At 50.0% G+C, this 21,384-nt stretch overlaps 1 protein-coding gene across 3 annotated transcripts in view; it reads left to right on the top strand.

The window, feature by feature from the left end:
• The window catches only part of LOC115636843, a 75,343-nt gene extending 54,834 nt beyond the window's left edge, over positions 1–20,509 (top strand). For all 3 annotated transcript variants that reach the window (XM_030537468.1, XM_030537470.1, XM_030537469.1), the window contains 9 exons: positions 5,044–5,169; positions 7,338–7,493; positions 7,610–7,703; positions 8,118–8,476; positions 8,677–8,799; positions 9,270–9,320; positions 12,656–12,681; positions 15,967–16,180; positions 20,181–20,509. In XM_030537468.1, coding sequence (XP_030393328.1) covers positions 5,044–5,169; positions 7,338–7,493; positions 7,610–7,703; positions 8,118–8,476; positions 8,677–8,799; positions 9,270–9,320; positions 12,656–12,681; positions 15,967–16,180; positions 20,181–20,428 — 1,397 coding nt within the window. In that variant the 3' untranslated portion in view covers positions 20,429–20,509. The remainder of the gene's footprint in view (positions 1–5,043; positions 5,170–7,337; positions 7,494–7,609; positions 7,704–8,117; positions 8,477–8,676; positions 8,800–9,269; positions 9,321–12,655; positions 12,682–15,966; positions 16,181–20,180) is intronic.
• Positions 20,510–21,384: the final 875 nt, after the last annotated feature.

Genomic DNA, 21,384 nt, shown 5'->3' with positions numbered 1-21,384 from the left:
ATGCAGCTGAAAAGAAAAGTTAACCGGCTTTGCACAGAACTGAAACCTAAAGGTCTCTCCTCCCTCCTTCTCTACTCTGACTCCTCTGGGCTATTCCAAGTTAATTGTCATCTAATTGCCCAGCAAAGAAGGAGATAGTGGCAGCAATTAGACATAGCCCCCACAAGTTCAGGAGTCATTAACACAGTACAAAGATATGCTGTATGCTTTACAGGCACCCAGGCCTAATGAGGGACTGGGGGCAAGAGGAGCAGGGCTGAGCCCCTAGGAAGTGAGCCGCAGAGAGCCAGTGCCCAGGAGGCTGAGAGGGCAAGGGGCTGCAGGGGTGTCCCCACGGCTATTTAAAATGCAGATCCCGCAGTGGTACCTCTCCATGGGACAGAGCTGGTTCCTCACAGAAGCTTCTGTCCAACAGCTCTTCCTTCTGCAGCTGCTCTTTGTGCTCCAGCTCCATCCATGGCAGCTGAATCCCCTGTCCTGAATGCAGCCAACCCCTCATCCCCTGCCCTGCCTCCAGTCAGCCCCACACCCCTTCCCCTGCCTCCAGCCAGCCCCTCACCCCCTGCCCTACCTGCAGCCACCCCTGCTGCACCCCCTGCCCTGCCTACAGTCAGCCTCACACCCCCTGCCCTGTCTCTAGCCAGCCCCACACGCCTGTATCCAGCCAGCCCCCACCCCCTGCCCGCAGCCAGCCCTGCACCCCCTTCCCTGCCTCAACCAGCCCTGCACCCCCTGCCCTGCCCGCAGCCAGCCCCTGCTGCACCCCCTGCCCTGCCTGCAGCCAGCCCCACACCTTCTGCCCTGCCCACAGCCAGCCCCACACCTCCTGTCTCCAGCCACCCCACACCCCCTGCCCTGCCCAGAGCCAGCCCCTCACTCCCTGCCCTGCATGCAGCCAGCCCCTGCTGCACTCCTTGCCCTGTACATAGCCAGCCCCACACCACCTGTCTCCATCCAGCCCCTGCTGCAGCCCCCGCCCTGCACGCAGCCAGTCCCACACCCCCTTCCTCCAGCCAACCCCACACCCCATCTCCAACCAGCTTCGCATCCCCTGCCCTGCCCAGAGCCAGCCAGCCCCACACTCTGTCAGGTTATTCAATTATTTTCATTAAATATGTAGGCTAAATAATGAAATTAATAAATTTTCAAGCCGAATATGTATTAATTCTAATGAACAATGCCACATTATGCAGTATTCCTTTTTGAAAGTTTATAATAAGCAATGCTCTGGGGGGATGGGTGGGGGCAGAGGGTGCAAGGTGGAAGTTTCGCCTAGGGCACAAAATATCCTTGCACCGGCCCTGCCTGTGCAGAGCACGTGGACAGAAGGTGTAAAATGCTGCCATTGTGACTTGCTGGTGTTTTGCACCCACTTTGCACTGCTGCGAGTGACTGCACAAGAATCGGACCCATGGATTTGCTGCTGCAGGGTTTCAAACTGTCCAGTAAAACTGTGAAGCTCGATTTGCATCCAATCGCAGGCCATAAAGATAGCAAACAGCGTCGGGGAAACTCTGTCACTTTCTTCAGAGTCAAAACAGTTTAGAAAGTGTTCCAGAGGAGAGGGAGGTGGGCAGCTTGTTTTCAGCACCGGCAGCAGGCCGCTCCGAAGTTAGCCATGACTCATGAAGAATAACAAGCCCTGTGGTCAGAAACAGGAAATGGCTTAGAGAGACCGAGTCCTGGAAATGCCTGAAGCTAGCCCCATTGGCCAAAATAGTTCAGTGGGCGGAGCATTTGGTGGCATTTCCCTCTTTGTAAAAGTGTTTTTCTTTTTTTTTTTCTCAAAAGGAAATTTTTGACATTTATTCGTTCGGCTGATAGCGCGCAGGGGTATTGTGCTTGGCTGCGAGTATTTGCATGAAGTCGGATTGGGTCAATAGCAGGACATCCTGCGCTGTAGCCATGTGATGTCAAGACTTAGCCAGGGCTCCTGAGAGAGCCACCCCTGTGTGTGGCCAGCTGAGACTTTACAAATAAGGAAGAGGGAGACTGCTTCCAGTAAAACAAGAAATTAGGGATGAGGAAGCTGCTTTTACCCAGTTTGAAACTTACTCAAATGGATGGACAGACATCTGTTTTGTGTCTACACCATCCAAATCCTGCATCTGGGCAGGGGGTTAGACTCGAGACCCTGGTGGTCCCTTCTAACCTGATGGGTCTATGATCCTCAACTGGAGTATGTCAGTGTAGCTTTGTTACCATCAAAGGGGCTTCACCGTTTTTATAGCAGCTGCAGATCTGGAGTTGTTAAATTTGATTTGTGCCTGAAGGATGTCGGGTTGGTGTTGTGCTTAAGGAAGACTGGGGGTTAAAGAGGAGCAGAGAAAGGAGAAAAGCGGGGGGAAATCTAGGGGGAGAATAGCATTAAAAAAAGGATCAGAGAGAGGAATGTTCCCTGGACAAATAGATACTATACTACAGTGGTCGGCAACCTTTGAGAAGTGCTGTGCCGAGTCTTCATTTATTCACTCTGATTTAAGGTTTCGTGTGCCAGTAATACATTTTAACGTTTTTAGAAGGTCTCTTTCTATAAGTCTATAATATATAACTAAACTATTGTTGTATGTAAAGTAAATAAGGTTTTAAAAATGTTTAAGAAGCTTCATTTAAAATTAAATTAAAATGCAGAGCCTCCCGGACCAGTGGACAGGACCCGGGCAGTGTGAGTGCCACTGAAAATCAGCTCGCTTGCTGCCTTCTGCACATGTGCCAGAGGTTGCCTACCCCTGCTATACTACATAGCAAAAATGACACTAAACGGATATTAAGGTTGCAAAATCAAGTCCTTAAAAGTTAGGAAATGCCAGAATGAAGGTTGTCTGTGCCATCCTCCCTCCCGGTCCCCCAACCTCAGCTCCATGCCTGCATCCCTGAACCTGTCCACTAGACCAGACCATCATTCCTCCAAGCTGAATCCCAGAGTAGGCCAGCACTGTTTACTCCCTGGGTGGGCGGTCAGCTGATCCCCAGCCACACTCAGCCTGCTCTCTGCAATGCGTTATTTCAGCCTCAATTCCTGACACAGCTGGTTGCTAAAGAGAATAGCTATTTTTTTTAAAAGGACCATGTTGCAGGCCTGCGCACTGGTATTGCAGCGGTCGCCACCCTAGTGAGACTGGCTTCAGACAGTGGGAGGTGGAAGCTATGTAGCTGGGAGTTGTCTGGTGGCATTTAGTCATCTAAATATAGCACTGATGCTGTCACCTGCACCGCCCACGCTGGGCTTGCCAGACTGTTTAGCGAGTGTGTCGTTTTCCTCCAAGTCGTTAGCGCGGAGGGTTGTGTTCTGCAGAAAGAGGTGGGCCGTTTTCCTGGATTCTATCTCTCCCACCCTGTGCCCCTTTCCCATGCTGCTGCTGCTGCTGGGATTTCTCATTGTGCATCTGCTGCTGCCACTGGGCCTTCCTCTGTGGTCGTGGTTACCCACCTCCCAGCAACTCCTGGGGTCAAGCTTTCTGCAGCCCTTCTGATCTCCATGGTATAGTCAGGGCCTTCATCAGACCGCGTACCCAGCTGCTTAGAATACCGACCTTTTAGAGGTGCCTCTGGCCCAGCCACCCCTGCTCCCCACAGGAGCTGCACCAGAGAGGCTCCAGCTTTGCCTTCTTCCACTCCCCAGCACAGCTTTTGAGGGTGCAGCTCTGCCCCTTCAAGCTCCTGTTTGCACCAGCCTCCCAGAGGTGCTGGCAGCAGTCAAGAGGAAAGCAGATACCTAGGGCAGCAAAATGGTTAGCACTGCCCCTGGGGGTTGCTACCATAGACCTGAAGGAGCCACCAAGGAGCAATTGTCTGAGGAATCTGTGTGGCAGTGTGGCACTTCCCTGCAGACCTGCCAGCCACCTCTGTTGTCCCATTTGTAACCTCCCTGTGGCAATGATCCCAAGCTCTGCACCCTGTAATAGTACTACTGCAGCCCAGGTGACAGGTGAAGAGAGAAGATCCATCCTAGTGTTGTGTGGGAGGTGACCACATGGACTGAGGAGCCTTTGGCCGTGTAACAGGGTGACTGTCCCCTAAAGGGTAGTAAGCACTAGTGGTCAGTCAACACCTGTTCTGTGGTGTGTCCCTTTAAGTGCTTGGACTTTTTAAGAGTGGATGAAGACCCAGGGAAGGCAGAGCTAGGTACTGGAGGAGAGGAAGATGGCCCCAGGGAGGATAGTTAAGGCTTGGGGAAAACCTAGGCTGCTGTTTCTTTAAGGGCCTGGGATCAGGAGCTTTGTGGAGTGGGCGGGGCAGGACCCCGCTCTCAGCCAATCAGAACAAGCTCTGGGAGGGTGTATATGTGTGTGTGTGTGTGTGTATGTGTGTGTGTGTATATATATATATATATATACTCTATCTTCCCTCAAAAGGAGTGGAAACAGTGGCTGGAGGAGATTTGCAGGGGAATCCTCCTAGGGGGAGAGTGAAGGACTGACTGGGGAAAAGAGCCAGCTGGAGGAAGGAACTAGCTGAGGCTCAACAGTTAGCATCAATTACACCCCCAGCTCCAAGGAGGAGAGCCTAGGGCTGGAGCAGAAAGCAGCCTGCAGCGGAGTAGAAGATGACTCCAGCCAGGTAGGGCTGGGCAGGATGAGAACTTTATTTTGATGGGAACCGTTTATGATGCTAATTCAGGGTAGTATTGGAAGAGAAAAGCCTATTTGAAAAAGAAACTGAGGCATGGCATGTCTGAGCTACGCTTGGCCAGTAGAGGGCGCTGCCGGGCAGGCACAGCATTTGACAGGATGATTCTCTCAGAGCCAGGGCCGGCGCTTCCATTTAGGAGACCTAGGCGGTCGCCTAGGGCACCACGATTTGGGAGGGCGGCATTTTGCAGCCCTCGGCTACAGTTCGGCAGCGGGGGGCCCTTTCGCGCTCTGGGTCTTTGGCGGCAATTCTGCGGCAGGTCCTTCACTGGCTCCGAGACCTGCTGCTGAAGTGCCCCGAAGACCGGGAGTGTGGAAGGACCCCTGCCTAGGGCGCCAAAAACCCTGGCGCCGCTCCTGCTCAGAGGCCTTGCTCAGATGCTTCTTATTTATTTTGCTTTCTCTCTTCCAGGCTACCATAAACGGAAAGAGTGTCCCACAGATCCAGACCGGGACTGCGGGCAGTGTGAGCCCGAGCACTTCCTGAACAGGGAGCAAGGGAAGCCACACTGCAAGCTCTGCGTGTCGTGCAAGCCAGGTATTTGTTTTGCTTATCCCCTGCACTGACATCAAGCCGAGACCTTCTCTGGGTTTGCTTTCTCTGGGCCAGTTTCACTGTATCTCGATTTCCTGCCTTTCCACTACCTGTCTGGACTGGCAAGGGAAGCTGTCTTGTCTTAGGGCTTGTCTACATCAGAAAGTTGCAGCGCTGGTGAGGGAGTTACAGCGCTGCAACTTAGGAGGTGTACACATCTGCAGGGCATCACCAGCGCTGCAACTCCCTGTTTGCAGCGCTGGCCGTACTCCCGTTTTGTCTCGGGTGTAGAGGATCCAGCGCTGGTGATCCAATGTAGACATTTACCAGCGCTTTTCTTCACCTCCGTGGAAGGAGGAAGCCTCTGGTAATCAAGCTGGTCTCCTTTCCCGGTTTGCTCTCTCGTTCCCCGAATCGCCGAACAAGCAGGTCTCCTTCCCTGCGGTTTGCAGGGTGGCTCCGGGAACGCGAGAGCAAACCGCGGCGAAGCTGGTCTCCTTTCCCGGTTTGCTCTCTCGTTCCCGGAACCGCCGAGCAAGCGGTTCTCCTTCCCTGCGGTTTGCAGGGTGGCTCCGGGAACGCGAGAGCAAACCGCGGCGAAGCTGGTCTCCTTTCCCGGTTTGCTCTCTCGTTCCCGGAGCCACCCTTGAAGCCGCCCAACAGCGCTGCAGTGTGGCCACATCTAACACCACTTGCAGCGCTGGTTGCTGTAAGTGTGGCCACTCTGCAGCGCTGGCCCTATACAGCTGTACTAATACAGCTGTAACAACCAGCGCTGCAAAATTTTAGATGTAGACATGGCCTTAGTCCTTGATCCTTCAGCTGCAGCACAGAGCTGATGCTAGCCACCTTTCAAGTTAAGGTGCACTGCAGTAAGGTATCCCCATTACATGAAACGGGTCCCATTTGTATAGTTGGGTATCTCAGTGGGACATCTAAAGGCTGCATTTGGGGCCTGATCCAAATCCCACGGAAGTCAATGGAAAGACTCCCACTGCCTGTGGTCGAATTGAAGAGTGCACGTCGGGCTATTTTACTTTCTACTGTGTGTACCTATTTGAGCATGCAAATGCTTGACTTGGATGCTCCGTTCAGATTTGAGAAGTCATCCCACCACATGACATGACATTAGAGAGAGGAACGAGCCAAGGAGCTTGGATCTGAACTCAGATTTACATCTTGGTTCTCCCAAAGTCTGGTTCTGGGGTTCTGGTGCGGACCCATCTCTTGTGTCTTCCACCCCAGTGGACAGGGCCGGCGCTTCCATTTAGGTGGCCTAGGCAATCGCCTAGGGCGCCAGGATTATTGGTGGGCGGTGTTTTGCCGGAGGGGGCTGCAGGTGGCTCCGGTGGACCTACCGCAGTTGTGCCTGCAGAGGGTCCCCTGGTCCGTGGCTCTGGTGGAGCTGCTGCAGTCGTGCCTGCGGACGGTAGGCTGCTCGCACAGCTCCGGTGGACCTCCCTCAGGCACGACTGTGGCAGCTCCACTGGAGCCGCGCGGGGCGGCAAAATTGCTGTGCGCCTAGGGCGCTAAAACCCCTAGTGTCAGTCCTGCCAGTGGATCCCAAAGAGTTTTTGTAGATGCAGAATTGAAGTATAAGCTTTACTGGGATTGCAGCTATCTCTAGGGGGATCTGCACGGAGGTGTTTAACAATGCACAACAACATTACCCACCGAGTTAGAACAGGGAGGCCAGCATGTTATAGAGATGCTACCAGGAAAATGTAGGGGGAAGGAATACAATTGCCTGAGCTAAAATCCCCGATCTTGCAAATGTGCAGTGAGATCTTGACAGCCCACAAGTGGTCAGGATCCCAGTAATAACGTTTCATTCAGAATGGCATTTCCAGCAGCAGAATGGCGCCCTGTGCTGGCTCAGTACTTAAAGAGTGGAATGCCACCTCCCAGTGCCACTTCCTGCAGGACCTGGGATTTTCCCAGAGGTCTCTCATTCAGCTATTGACCAAGCCTGATCCCTGCTTGGTTGATAAGACTCCAACCTGTTGGTGTGCAGGCTTCTCCTGCTCTTGTGACTTGAGTTGTCACTGGACAGAACGCTCATTATCCTCTGTCCCCGCCCTGATTTCCAGGACCCCTGGACTGAAATTGCTCAGCTCTTCTCCTCTCCCTGCATCTCCTCCATACTCTCTTTTTCTCACTCCCCTTTTCAGAATACGACCTTGTGGAGAAAGTCCCTTGCTCCTTCAATTCCAGAAGGGTGTGTGAGTGCCGAGCAGGACTGTTTTGTAAAGTTGCCGTTCAGAGCAGCTGTGTGCAATGCATTTCCCACACTGTCTGCAAGCCAGGATTTGGAGTCCTAGCCAGAGGTAAGCATCCCACCCATGCCAGCCAGTCTCCTCTGGCTTTGGCCATGGGGCGGTACTGGCGACATGTCTCGTATACTGCTCGATGACCACTTTTTTTTTTTTTTTCCTTCCTGCAGGCACATCAGAAGTTGATGTCTCTTGCCAAGAATGCCCTTCGGGGACCTTCTCTGATCGGCACTCCAGCACCGAACGCTGCAAACCCCACACGGAGTAAGCCCAGATTTCGTACCGGCTGTCTAAAGCTAGAACTGTCGCTCTTCTGGTGCAAACTAGCTAAGATTTGAGGGCATCCCTGTTTCTCTTATTATTTACGCCAGACGACATGGCCGGGGGGAGGTTTGAGTGGGGATAGAGGAACCCCTCTAACCTCAAGCTCTCTTGACTAGAGTGGGTTAGACTTGAACATGAATGTTAGATTTGCATCTGGCTTAAAGAAATCCTGTGGGGCAGGGGGAGGAGTAATGAGAAGGGATGAGCTTCTGGCTAAGGGCAGATGGCACAAAAATGAGCAAGTGGGTGGTTATCACTCAGGTAACCTCTCTCCTGTCTTCCGTTGCCCCAAGGATTCCTCATGTGTTTTTACTCTGTGACCTGTAACCTCTGTGTTCTTCTTCCCCTTCCCAGCTGCGCCAAGCTAAACAAAGTAGCCACGGACAGCGGAAATTCCACACACGACCAAGTCTGCATGGACCCGCCTCCTACCCACCTCACACCCGCCTCTTTGTCTGCAAAATTCAGCAACAGGCCGAAGGATTCCGACAGGGCAGAAGTGCCGCTCCTGACTGAGCAGCCAATGACCGTGAGAGGCCAGCATTTCCACACTGCCACAAAGCCAGTGACCAGTGCCAGCATCCTCATGAGTGACGCAGCCTCTGACGATGCCAACTGGACCACTGTGGGAACCGTCGATGGATCGGATACAAAACACGCAGCTGGCACTTCTCCTACCTCAGATATAGCTACAGAAGAGATTGCCAAGACAGGTGAGGTGACAGCATTGATAATGCACATGGTGAGTGCAGCACATGAAGGGGGGCATGGGTCTGCGTGCGTGTTCTGGCGTGGGAACATCTTTTTCTCTCATACTGCTTGTGGACCCTCCCATACCTTTTTTTAAAAAAATCCTAGCTGCGGAACATGCAGCTTTATTAACGATACCCCCTCTGCCCGCTCTGTGTTGTAGGTGATGGGAGCTTTGTTCCCTGGGGTGCGGTGTTTCTCTGCAGCATGGTGCTTCTCGCTGGTATGCTGGCGGTTTGGAAAAGGAGGGTTTGCAAGAGGCGGATTTTCACCCCCAATGGGAAGAGTGAGTTTTCTGAGCCTTTTGGTTGTTCATTAACTTGTAGCATGCTGGTAGTGTCACCTGTTCTCCCAGAGGTTTGGGTGGCCATTGCATGTGTTGGGAAGAAGGGGAGAGCTACCAGCCCCTGGGAGCAGGCAGGGCAGGGTGAGGGCTCCAGGCAGATCCTGACCTCCGGGTTTTCAATGTTAGAATTGTATAAGCAGTTCAAGGAGGAAGAAAGTGATGGTGCTTCCATGAAACACAGGCTGAGTGGGGAGTTTCTCAGAGGCTGTGGGAGAAATGGTAATAAAATGTTTCTCCTGGGCACAGAATGGTGTTGTCTGGGGTCTGTGTTGTGCAGAGAGTGTGTTAGCTGGTATAGCCCCAAGTGGAGAGAGGGGAAGGGTAATCTTCATTGGTAGTGATCAGATCTAGTCCTCCATATGTCCCAGAGCTACTCTGGTGCTGATCATGGTGTCTCTTTATTTTCTCAGCTCTTGATCTGTATCCAGTTACTACATGTAGACCCAAATCTTCAAGTCAGGGTAGGTGATAGAGGCTGGAGCCATCTTTCTGGTCTATCTCGGAAGATTTTCTAGCTGAATTTCAGTCCATTTTTTGTGTTAATTAGGACAACTGTCACTGAGACACGTTTTTACATTATTAGACTTATATGACAGAAAACACATTGCATTGCTCTCTCCAGCACTATTAAAACGATGCAACAGATGGCACTCTTCCACCTGAATTGATGCCCTGGCGTAGTAAGTGGGGCCCGGTGCTGCTGGAGGTGTAACGTTTTTTAGATGAAACTTCAAACCACGGTGCCTGACCTGAAGGCCTTGTGGCGTGTGTTACAAAAATAGAGAGGGCATTAACCAGAGTACCCTGACCAAGCCCCAGCCTGAGTCATTACAGTCATGCTGTCTGGAGTGGCTCAACAGGGGAGACACCTAAAAGTGATGGGGTATTCTAGACAGGGGCTCCGGATTGGGGAGGGGCAGGTGGCCAGGGCCCTCCCACTTATCACCTGCAGTAAGGGTGAGTGACGGGCAGGGCCGGCTCTAACTCTTTTGCCACCTCAAGCCATACCCCTCCCGTGAGTGCTGCGCCACTGAACCCCCCCAGCGCTGCGCCGCCAAACCCCCTGCCCCCCCGAGCGCCACGCTGCCTGAAACCCCACCGCCGAGTGCCGCGCCAGCCCCCGCCCCCCCAGCGCCGTGCCACGCCACTTGAAGCCCCACTCCCAAGCACCACGCTGCCTGAAGCCCCGCCCCCTCCAAGCGCTGTGCTGCCCCAAGCCCCCGATCCCCAAGTGCTGTGCCAGCCCCCGCCGCCCCCAGTGCCGTGCCACACCCCTGCCCCCCCAAACGCTGCACCACCGAAACAAAAAAACAACCCCAAAACCCAAGCGCCGCCCTGCCCCAAGGTGCCGCCCCAAGCACATGCTTGGTCAGCTGGTGCCTGGAGCCAGCCCTGGTGACGGGGGGAGGGGCACAGAGGAGCGAGCAGAGAGCGAGGCTTTGGGGGAAGGAGCGGTATGGGGGGCGTGGCCATGGTTTGAGTGCCTGTGGGGCGCCTCCTCCCCACACTTTTAGGGTACTTCCAACACTCCTGGTTCTAGAAGTGGATTTCACCAAGCCAATAAGAAATGCGAACTCCTTCATCACCATACTAGCCTTACCCCGGAGTCACAGACGGTCTCCTTAGACTCAGGGGTGACTCCAGGCCCCAGCACACCAAGCGGAGGGCGCTCTGCCGGTCGCCGGGAGGGCGGCAAGCAGGTTGCCTTTGGCGGCGTGCCTGCGGAGGATCCGCTCATCCCGTGGCTTTGGTGGAGCCGCAGGACCAGCAGACCCTCCGCAGGCATGCCTGTGAGAGGTCCACTGGAGCCGCGGGACTGGCGACCGGCACAGCGCCCCCGCGGCATGCTGCTGTGCTTGGGGCGGCGAAATGTCTAGAGCCGCCCCTGCTTAGACTCTACAACAGTCTGTCCTGAAATCCAGACAAATGGACTTTTGTGACAAATGATCACTTACTCCCCAAAAATCACACCACGTTCAGCTTACTTCCAGTCCCAAGAGACCAGTCACTTACCCCCAGATCAATTAGCACCTAGATCTTGCACCAGCGACAATGCCTAGAGCCAATCCTGCAATAAATGAGCTAAAGGTTTATTAACTAGGAAAAAGGAATCAGAGAGTTATTTACCGGTTAAAGCAGGAATGAGTCACCATCTACATCATAAGAGTGACAGAGCTGTAGTGATCGGGCCATTCCAAGTGTCTTTCAGGGCAGACCCAGGAGGTAGCCCTTGGGGAATCTCTGGCTTCAATTTAGGGTACGTCTACACTTGCAGAGTGTTTGCGCTGTCAGTTTCACCGGTGATAGTGAACAGGTGAAAGAAAAGCGCTGGTTTGTGTACTCGCTTCCACAGGCATCAGAGAGTGGGTGCAGCACTTCCAGCGCCAATGGGAGCCATGCACTGAGGGCAGCTATCCCACAGTGCAACTCTCTCCATTCTCATGATAGGTCTTGTGGGAAGGGCGGGGGGTGATCGTGGGGCATCCTGGGTCCCTGCACAGCCTCCTCTCCCCAAACACTGCTCAGCTCCAGTAGTTCAGCATTGCTCCAAGCAGGGGAACGTTTGCTCTGTGGAGCAGCCAGTGTCACCTGGCCAGAGGATAAGTGAGCACTTGCCAAAAACCAGGAAGTGGAGTTTCAAAGTTCCCGGGGCTTTACAGGGGGAGGGGCAGACATCTGTTTCCCTGGCGTAGGAACAGCAGAGCCGCTGGCCAGAGTGGCCACCTAGGCACTGTGGGATGTCCTGCAGAGGCTAAAAGCTCTGTAAACAGGAAGAATGTGTCTTCACTTGCACATCACTGCAAAAGCATCACCATTAAGAGCTGTGTGCCTGTCGTGGAGGTGGCAAGTGTAGACAGTTCCACGGTCTTTGCACAAAAAAGGGGCTTTTTCCACTTTAAATGGCAAATGTAGACAGTTTCTGGCACTTCAGAGTGCAAACAGCCAAAAAGATGGAAATGTTTCCTGTGGCTTTGTTTTATTTCCTTCATTCAGCTTCCAAGCCCACAGGAGGAGCTTCCTTGCACAGAGCATTTCCCAGATGGACAGGGCCATTAACCAGTCCTTTGTATTGCAATGATTCTTGATGGCCCATCTGACTTTAGTCCTTCTGGATGGGCAGAGGGAGTGGGGAATGGTTCACATGCTTGAGTTCACAAGTTCAGGGCAAAGCAGTTTGCATATTTTCTTATAGCCTGGAATACAGACATTACAAGGGAGATTAATGCAGGCAGCAATTTACAAGCATTTCATAAAATCTAACACTAAATACATTCTTATAAGACTAATACCTATTTTGAGGAAAACTAACGTACAGTTGACCTGGTCTGATCTCCCACTATGAGATTGCCAGCTCTTAGCCAGTGCCTGCAGCCTGGGCAAGAATTGCCACCTGGCCTGCCAGCCTCACAATTACATTTTGCCCAGCTAATCTCCCCTTGCAATTTCAATTGAATAGTCTGTTCTTTCTGGCTTTTCTTCTGTTCTCATTGCCCTCATATCTAAGTACATTCAGCAGGGCATTAATCAACGTGACTAACATCTGCCGTGCCTGGTTCGTTCTTTATTGAATATGGGGTCCTTCTTTACTACTTAGCTGCATTCACTCCAAATGTGTCTGCTTTTTAGTGGTAGGGAAGGAATGCAAAAGGTATGTCAGTCTGTAAAATAACTTAAAATCCATCAGGGTGAAAGGTGCTGTACAAATACAAGATGAGACATTGATAGTCTTCTAGGGATTGTTAAATTAATATAGATTTACTCATGATGTGTGTTTTTTTTCCTCTTCTCATTGTAGGTTCTGATCTGATGAAGAACTGTGCGGTAAGTATGAAATAGACCCCCCCTCCAAAATCACTCCTGTTTTCCCCGAAAGGAGTAAAAATAATTAGTGGTATTTAATAATGTCTTTTTAAACCATCAGTGACAACCTTCTCAGACCATGTCTACACTACAGACTTGTATCAGTGTAACTACGTCACTCGGGGTGTGAAAAATCCTCACCCTTGAGTGATGTAGTTTACCAGCCTAACTCCTGGTGTAGACGGTGCTATGTTGGCAGGAGAGCTTCTCCCATCAACATGGCTACTCCCTCTTGCGAAGGTGGATTAACTACTCTCCTATCAGCATCATCACCAAAGCATTTTAAGTGTAAACCTGCCCTTCAGTTTGCCCTTTTCCATTGTAACCTCTGATGTACATGCACGTGGGGGATGTATCCGTACTTGTTATCTGAGGCCTGACCTTGGAATCCTTCCACTGGCAAAATTCGCACCAATGTCTGCTGCTAATGGGAGTTTTGCTTTAGGGGGAGTTCAGGGTGTGACCCGTTTTCATTAGATTGGGGCAGGAACCAAAATTGCAGAGGTGAACATGCCTGATCTTTTGGGAGCAGTTTGGATCTGAACTTGGCAGTTTCGTCCCATCTCCACTTGTTGCCCCCAATGAAGTCACTGGGATTGAGCCCCCGCTTCCGTTTTCTCCCTCTGGTGCCCCCTTCCCTTCTCTGCAGGTGTGGGCAAGAGTGCTTGTCCTAAAATGGGTGTTAGGAGGATATTGTTTGCTGGGCGTGCCAAGCCTGGTGTAACGACACCGACTGAAGCTGGTTAGCCAACATGACCCTCTAGAAATAATTACCCCCATCCACAGTGCGGGGATATTCCCAGCTAATACAAAACAATGATAAAGTAAGAATATCCTGGGTTGGAAATGAACAAATAAAACATAAATAAACACAGGAACATTAGACGACAGATCCTGAGCTGCAATCAATTGTCATGGCTCCACTGAAGTTCATGTCTTTTGTTTTAAATGCCTTTATGATCTTTGAAGCCTACACGGCTGCCATGCTAGTGAACTAGGTCTTTCAGCAGAGCTCTGTATTTTTAAAAGTATTTCATTTCACCTGCAAAAATGTTTTTAAATCTCCAATTGTAAAGAAACCCTGGTTTTTACAAACTTCTGCCATCGTTTCAATATTTCACTGCCAGCTGCTCAGGAAGCTTCCTTTCATACTTTTTCGTAGAAAATGAGTCAGCCGTGTGCCCAGTGCTGGGAACTTCACATTTGAAACCCCTTGCTCGGTTTTTGCTGATCTAATCGTGTGCAAACAGCAGCAGAGCTAGGAACCATCAGCAGAATTTGGCTTTGTGACATAAAAGCTATAGCTTTGGTTAACTGGATTTTAGTTTCATCTTTTAAATAAATAAATAATCATTAACCCCTGACGGGGAGCTCTTCTGAGACAGGACTGCAGTGACTCTGCCATGAAGTTCTATAACACCAATTCAAATCCTGTGCTTGCTTGACCTTCCACAAGAGGGCAAGAACTTGCAAGAAATCAGGGGAAATTTACATGCATCTGTTTTCCTTTAAATCCATTGCTCCTTGATCACCCAGCACTATGTAATTTCACGCTGTGCTATTTGCTTAGCTCACTACTAAATACAGAGCGAGAACACCAATCCAGCTTAACGTTTGGCTGAATACAGCCATTAAAACAAAGTTCTTCTCCCTGGGATTTCTGTTCATTACACATACAACGCTCCCCTTGAGCAGGGGTTCTCAAACTGTGGGGTGCAACCCCATTTTAATGGGGTCACCGTGGCTGGCATTAGACTTGCTACGGCCTGTGGGTAAAGCTGAAGCCCAAGGGCTTTCAGCCCTGGGTGCTGGGGCCCAGGTTACGGGCCCCACCCTGCCAAGGGTGGTGGGGCTTAGGCAGGCTCAGGCTTTGGTCCCCCATCCTAGGGTCATGTAGTAGTTTTTGTTGTCAGAAGGGGGTCACGGTGCAATGAAGTTTGAAAACTGCTACCCTAGAGCTTTGCAAACTCTATACTCCACCGCTGAAGTGCAGCTACCTCTAGGGTACAGGATAGCAATTGCTGGTGCACAGAAGGCAACACTACAGGTGGGGAGAGGACAGTCTTGGCCATGGATGCTACTTCTGTGAAAATGCCATCGGACCACGCAGAACAGCAACCTCTGTGTGCTTAGACAGTCGTTCCGTAGCGCTGAATGTCCACGGCCGCGCTGTACGGTATCTAGTAACTCTCCAGGATCATTACTGATCTGCTGCAGCCAGGTTAATTGCGGGCGACCACGTGACCACCACCCGTCCGTGGCCGGGCAGTGACCCTGCTGACCTCAGAGTCAATCTTCAGAGTTCAATGTGCAGGGACTTTGTCTCTGAGTCCGGCAATGTGACCGAAAAGGGCCAACCGGTGGAGGCCAATGATAACTTCAGTCCTCTGGAGGCCAGTTCTCAGTGATCTCTTCCCATTGCTGATTGTGTCATGCAGAGCAGGCAGGATCTATTTTTTATTTTAAGGTCTCATGTCTCAAAGTTCATTGTATCCAATTTCTGTAGGACAGATGGTCTGTGTTTATGGGACAGGCCTGGGAACTTAGGTTCTATCACTGACTCTGGCAAAGATGCTCACTTTTTCAGTTTGTGACCTTGGACAAGTCATTTGACTGCTCTCCGCCTCAGTTTACCCCTCGATCAGATGGGGAGTGCTATGAAACTTAATTCATTGCTGTATTTCAAGTGCTTTATGACGGAATAAAATTTTTGAAAGCAGCGAGGTTCCCGACATACAAAGATATTTAGGGCCTAAAGTTGCAGATAGGAGCCGAACCTGCTTAGGCACTCTATAAATCCCGGTAGCAGGGCTGCCCAGAGGATTCAGGGGGCCTGGGGCAACGCAATTTAGGGGGCCCCTTCCATAAAAAAAAGTTGCAATCCTATAGAATACTATATTCTTGGGGGGGCCTCTGAGGGGCCTGAAGCAAATTGCCCACTTGCTCCACCACCAGGCAGCCCTGCCTGGTAGACACCTATCAGAATCTTTAGTCACCGACATATCTTTGTAAATCTGGCCCTAAGGGACTTAGGTGCCTAATTCAAAGGAACCTGAGCTCTGAAGTCATTTAGGTCCTCTTGAAAATTTGCCTCAACTGATGGAAGGTATTCTGTAAATATGACTATTGTTCTCGCGGATTCAGAAGGATGTGGATGCTTCCAAAACTACTGCGGTCCCTCCCTGGTTTGTCTTGTTCTGTGAGTGTAGGTTCACTGCCCTGTTCATCTCCTCTTTATGTCGACAGAAGAGATTCAGTATGCTGAAAGCTGACAAAGAGTCAGAAGAGAGGGAGTTGTTAAACAGAACCCCCATTGTGGAAACCAACAACAACTTGGTCTCCATCTCGGAAAAAAATCCCAGTCCTGACTCAAGCCTGACGGAAGTGATCCAGAGCACTGGGAATGCCACCGACTACCCTGCTGATTCCCGAGTGAGGGACCACACGAATAACCGAATTGGTGAGTCCCGTACGTACGTGTGTGTGTGTGTGTGTGTTTGTGTGTGTCGGGGAGGAGGGAGGAAATTCAGCCCATGTGTATAATTAACTAGCAGCTTTTTAAAGTTTTCATTTACTGTCAGTTGCATGACTTTGGCTCCAAACATTTCCTCGAACAATCAACCAAGCAGCACAGAATCCTGACCCGCAGTGACTGCTGCCAAAGAAAACTGCTTAAAAGGAAATCAAGAGCTGCTGAGATGGAGCAAAGGGGAAAATAAGCAAAGGCCATTTTCTGTGCAGCTGGGGGTGTGCCCAGGGTGGAATTAAGAAATACAGTGGGTGAAGAGTTAATGACTGAATATATTTTTAAAAAAATATTCATTGCAACTCTCCTCCAGCCTGGAAAACCGTTTTTAAACCATGGTAATATTTTTCCCAGTGAGATGTTTCACAGGCAGTTTTTGCAATGAGGTTGGAGGGGAAGATGCATTTGAGGATCTCCTCTCCTCTGCGGAAAATCTTGAGTAATGGTCTAGATCCTCTGCTGGTATAAATTGGCAGAACTCCACTGGACCTAGGCAGATTTACACCAGCTGAGATCTGGCCCTACGTGTATATCTGAAGGAAGGACAAATCTCCATTGGAACTTGTTCTCAATTACAGGGAGACAGACGAGTGTGCAGATTTGAGTTTGATGTTACGAAATTATTTGGTGTGAGAGCTTCCCTTTATTTGTTTAAGCACATGTGTAATGAGGGAGGGTCTTTATTAGGGACGGGTGTGATTTCAAAACCTGATTGTCAGATAATATGCAAAGTGAGGAGATGTGGGGTGCTGCAGGTTCTGTATTGTAGTGGCTCTCAACCTTTCCCGACTACTGTACCCCTTTCAGGAGGCTTTGTCTTGCACACCCTCAAGTTTCACCTCACTTAAAAACCACTTGCTTACAAAATCGGACATACAAATGTCACAGCACATTATTACTGAAAATTTGCTGACTTTCTCATTTTTACCATATAATTATAAAATAAATCAATTGGAATATATATATATTGTACTTGTATTTCAGTGTATAGTATATACAGCAGTATAAGCAAGCCACTGTCTGCATGACATTTTAGTTTATACTGACTTTGCTAGTGTTTTTATGTAGCCTGTTGTAAAACGAGGTGAATATCTAGAGGAGCTGATGTCCCCCGGCAGAACTTTGCAGACCCCTGCAGGGCCCTGCGTGAGAACCACTGCTGTATTGTATGCAATCCACACTCTCTTCATGCCCGGTGCAAATGCTGAGAAACACTTTTAAGTTATGTTGTTTAGAGGGCACTGTGTGGTCACGGCAGTATGGTTTTTGGAACAAAGCTCCTGTACTGTGCTCCACCAGGAAAGGTTATTGTTAAAGTGCAGGCCTATTGTGTGCCAGTTTTCAAACTGATTATATGTTTGGACGTTATGGCATCCTGTCAGAGTTCTGCAAACAGCTCTGAGTTAACATTCCCCTGAGTACTTGGCTGCCTGGCCTATTTTACATAACTCACTTGTTTCAGTAGCATCTTGGTGCCAGGTCATGGTACGGTATTCCATGGAAGTCAGCTCCCGAGCTGAGCTATCCTGTCCTTGTTAGTGCTGATCTTTTGGAACTAAGGGCTTGTCTACATCAGAAAGTTGCAGCGCTGGTGAGGGAGTTACAGCGCTGCAACTTTGAAGGTGTACACATCTGCAGGGCACCACCAGCGCTGCAACTCCCTGTTTGCAGCGCTGGCCGTACTCCCGTTTTGTCTCGGGTGTAGAGGATCCAGCGCTGGTGATCCAGCGCTGGTAATCCAATGTAGACACTTACCAGCGCTTTTCTTGACCTCCGTGGAAGGAGGAAGCCTCTGGTAATCAAGCTGGTCTCCTTTCCCGGTTTGCTCTCTCGTTCCCGGAACCCCGAGCAAGCAGGTCTCCTTCCCTGCGGTTTGCTGGGTGGCTCCGGGAACGCGAGAGCAAACCGCGGCGAAGCTGGTCTCCTTTCCCGGTTTGCTCTCGCGTTCCCGGAACCCCCCTTGAAGCCGCCCAACAGCGCTGCAGTGTGGCCACATCTAACACCACTTGCAGCGCTGGTTGCTGTAAGTGTGGCCACTCTGCAGCGCTGGCCCTATACAGCTGTACTAATACAGCTGTAACAACCAGCGCTGCAAAATTTTAGATGTAGACATGGCCTAAGTGGCTTTCATAGGTCCTGCAAATGCATCAGAACCTTCCCACCCTGTGAGTGATGCACTTGTAACTTCTGCAGAAAAGGACCTGGGAATTACTGTGAATGAGGATCTGGATATGAGTAAGCAGTGGGCTCTTGTTGCCAAGAAGGCTAATGGCATATTGGGCTGCATTAGTAGGAGCATTGCTATCAGACTGAGGGAAGTGATTACTCCCCTCTGTTTGGCACTGGTGAGGCCACATCTGGAGTACTGCGTCCTGTTTTGGGCCTCCCACTACAGAAAGGATGTGGACGAATTGGAGAGAGTCCAGCAGAGGGCAATGAAAATGATCAGGGGGCTGGTGCACAAGACTTACGAGAAGAGGCTGAGGGAACTGGGCTAGTTTAGTCTGCAGAAGAGAAGAGTGAGCGGGGATTTGATAGCAGCCTTCAACTACCTGAAGTGGGGTTCCAAAGGGGATGGAGCTCAGCTGTTCTCAGTGGTGGTAGATGACAGAATAAGGAGTAATGGTCTCAAGTTGCAGTCTGGGAGGTCTAGGTTGGCTATTAGGAAACACTTTTTCACTAGGAGGGTGGTGAAACACTGGAATGGGTTACCTAGGGAGGTGGTGGAATTTCCATCCTTAGACCTTTTTAAGGTCAGGCTTGACAAAGCCCTGGCTGGGATGATTTCGTTGGATTGGTCCTGCTTTGAGCAGGGGGTTGGACTAGATGATCTCTTGAGGTCTCTTCCAACCTTGATATTCTATGATAACAATGTAAAGTCTGTAAGGCCTATCATCCCCAGGTACTGCCCCCACCACAGCACCAATGAACTGCAGTGACCTCTGGGGTGGAGTTTGCTGTTCAAGTCATAATGAAGGCTTTGAATTAACTTTCCCATCAGGACCGGGTTTAACATGTTGAACACTATGTGGTTTGATGCTGCATTGCCTGACCCCTGATACTAAGTCTCCTGTGCAAGACCTAAAAACAGAGTTCAATTATCCTTGTTACAGCTATCTGAGTTCCCTGTCAATTGAAAACTTGGCTTAAAGGCAGCCTTTTCATGCCGTTATTGGTGTCACTGTAGACAAAAGCAAAAAAACACCTAGCGCGTATGCCCAGGGGTCGTAGAAAACTCTTGCATCCTGGTAATTGGCATTATTAATTTCTCTGGCCTTTGCAGAAGGGCCAGAACCTTGATCATTGTTAAGCAGCAAACACGTCTTTCGGTTAGAGAAGAGCTTGAAACATAGTTTGTTGCTGGGGGAGGGGAAGGTGGTTCAGTAATCAGATGAGATTTGCAGGAGACGCGAACAAATATGGACCCGAAACTTTCTAAGTGATCCAAAACATTTGGAAATTTTATAGTATGAAATATCCAGATCTCTCTTGCGCATGGCCTTTCCATAGGGTGACCAGATGTCCTGATTTTATAGGGACAGTCCCAATTTTTGGGTCTTTTTCTTATATAGGCTCCTATTACCCCCACCCCCTGTCCCGATTTTTCACATTTGCTGTCTGGTCACCCTATCTTTTCGTAACCCCCTCTTTCATTCTCTGTGTTCAGTACTTAGATTTCAAATGAAAGGTGCCTTATGAATATCCAAGACTGACTATTCATAACTAGCGTGGCACATACCAAAGGCCGGCATGGCTTAACCATTAATTATAGAGGGGAATTATGGTCAAGATGGGCCAGATCTGCACACCTCTCAGCTTTGGGAAACCTCAGCTAGGCAACCAAGCATTGCAACAGAGGGAACCGTCTCTGGCTAGCACCAGAAATGATCATTAGTAATGCTCAGGACTGATTCCTATCTGCTTCCTTCCGCAGACAAAATATACATAATGAAAGCCGACACTGTGATTGTGGGGTCCATTTCGGAAGTGCCCGTCAGCAAGAACTGTGCCGTTAGAGGATGTGAAAATGATGCTAAGGCTCAAGAAAACATGGAGGAAAACGAACTTGCAATGCATTATCCACAGCAGGAGACAGAATCGTTTCCAGGAAGTGATGTAATGATTCCGGTGGAGGAGGAGGGCAAGGAATTTCATCACCCTACCACTGCCACTGAGAAGTGATGTCTTACAGATGTCATAGTATAATTCCCAATTCTGGACCTTAGCGTCCAAAATATGGGTACTAGCATGAATTCCCCTAAGCCTAATTACCAGCTTAGATCTGATAGGCTGCCACCAATCAGGACTTAGAGTAGAGCGCCTGATAGACTCTGGTCTCCCCCAAAAACCTTCCCTGGGGGTCCCAAGACCCAAATTCCTTGAGTCTCACAACAAAGGGAAATAAACCATTCCCTTCCCCCTCCCTTCTTCCTCCCAGCTCCTTCCCACCCTGGGAACACTAGGAGATCGCCTGATTCAGCTTCTTGAATCACCACACCGAAAGGAGTGTTACCTTCCCCCTCACCCAGAAGCCATACAGATTCAAGCTGCGTGAATCTAACACAAAGAGAAAATTTATCCTTCCCTTCTCCCCACCAATTCCCTTGGACCTTAACTAGGAGGAAAAAATCAAACAGGTCTTAAAAAGCAATACTTTTAATAAAAAAGGAAGAAAAAAGTAAAAGGTTTATCTCTGCACTTTAGATGGTAAAAGGTTACAGGGTCTTTCAACTTATAAACAATAGAAAGAAACTTTCTCCAACAGAAACACAATTTAAGCTACTTCCAGCAAGTACGCATATGCAAATGGAAAAAAAAACAAATTAAAAGACTATAACCACCTTTTCTTACTTACAATTTTGAATAGATAAAAGACTGTAGCAGGGAGATTGGCAGAAACCTGGTTGCACCTCTAGCCCCATCCAGGACCCAGAGAGAACAAAGCCAAACCCAAACCCCACAAACAAAGGCTTCCCTCCATGAGATTTGAAAGTATCTTGTCTCCTGATTGGTCCTCTGGTCAGGTGTTTGCAGGTCACTGTTTGTTAACCCTTTATAGGTGAAAGAGACATTAACCCTTAGCTATCTGTTTATGACAGATGTCTTACAGAGCAGCTCTTGAAGACTAAAGCTACAGA

This window comes from Gopherus evgoodei, chromosome 18 (genome assembly GCF_007399415.2).
Source record: "Gopherus evgoodei ecotype Sinaloan lineage chromosome 18, rGopEvg1_v1.p, whole genome shotgun sequence".
Taxonomy (NCBI): domain Eukaryota; kingdom Metazoa; phylum Chordata; order Testudines; family Testudinidae; genus Gopherus; species Gopherus evgoodei.
The sequence above is the reverse complement of the archived record's forward strand: the minus strand, read 5'-3'. Positions and strand labels throughout refer to the sequence as shown.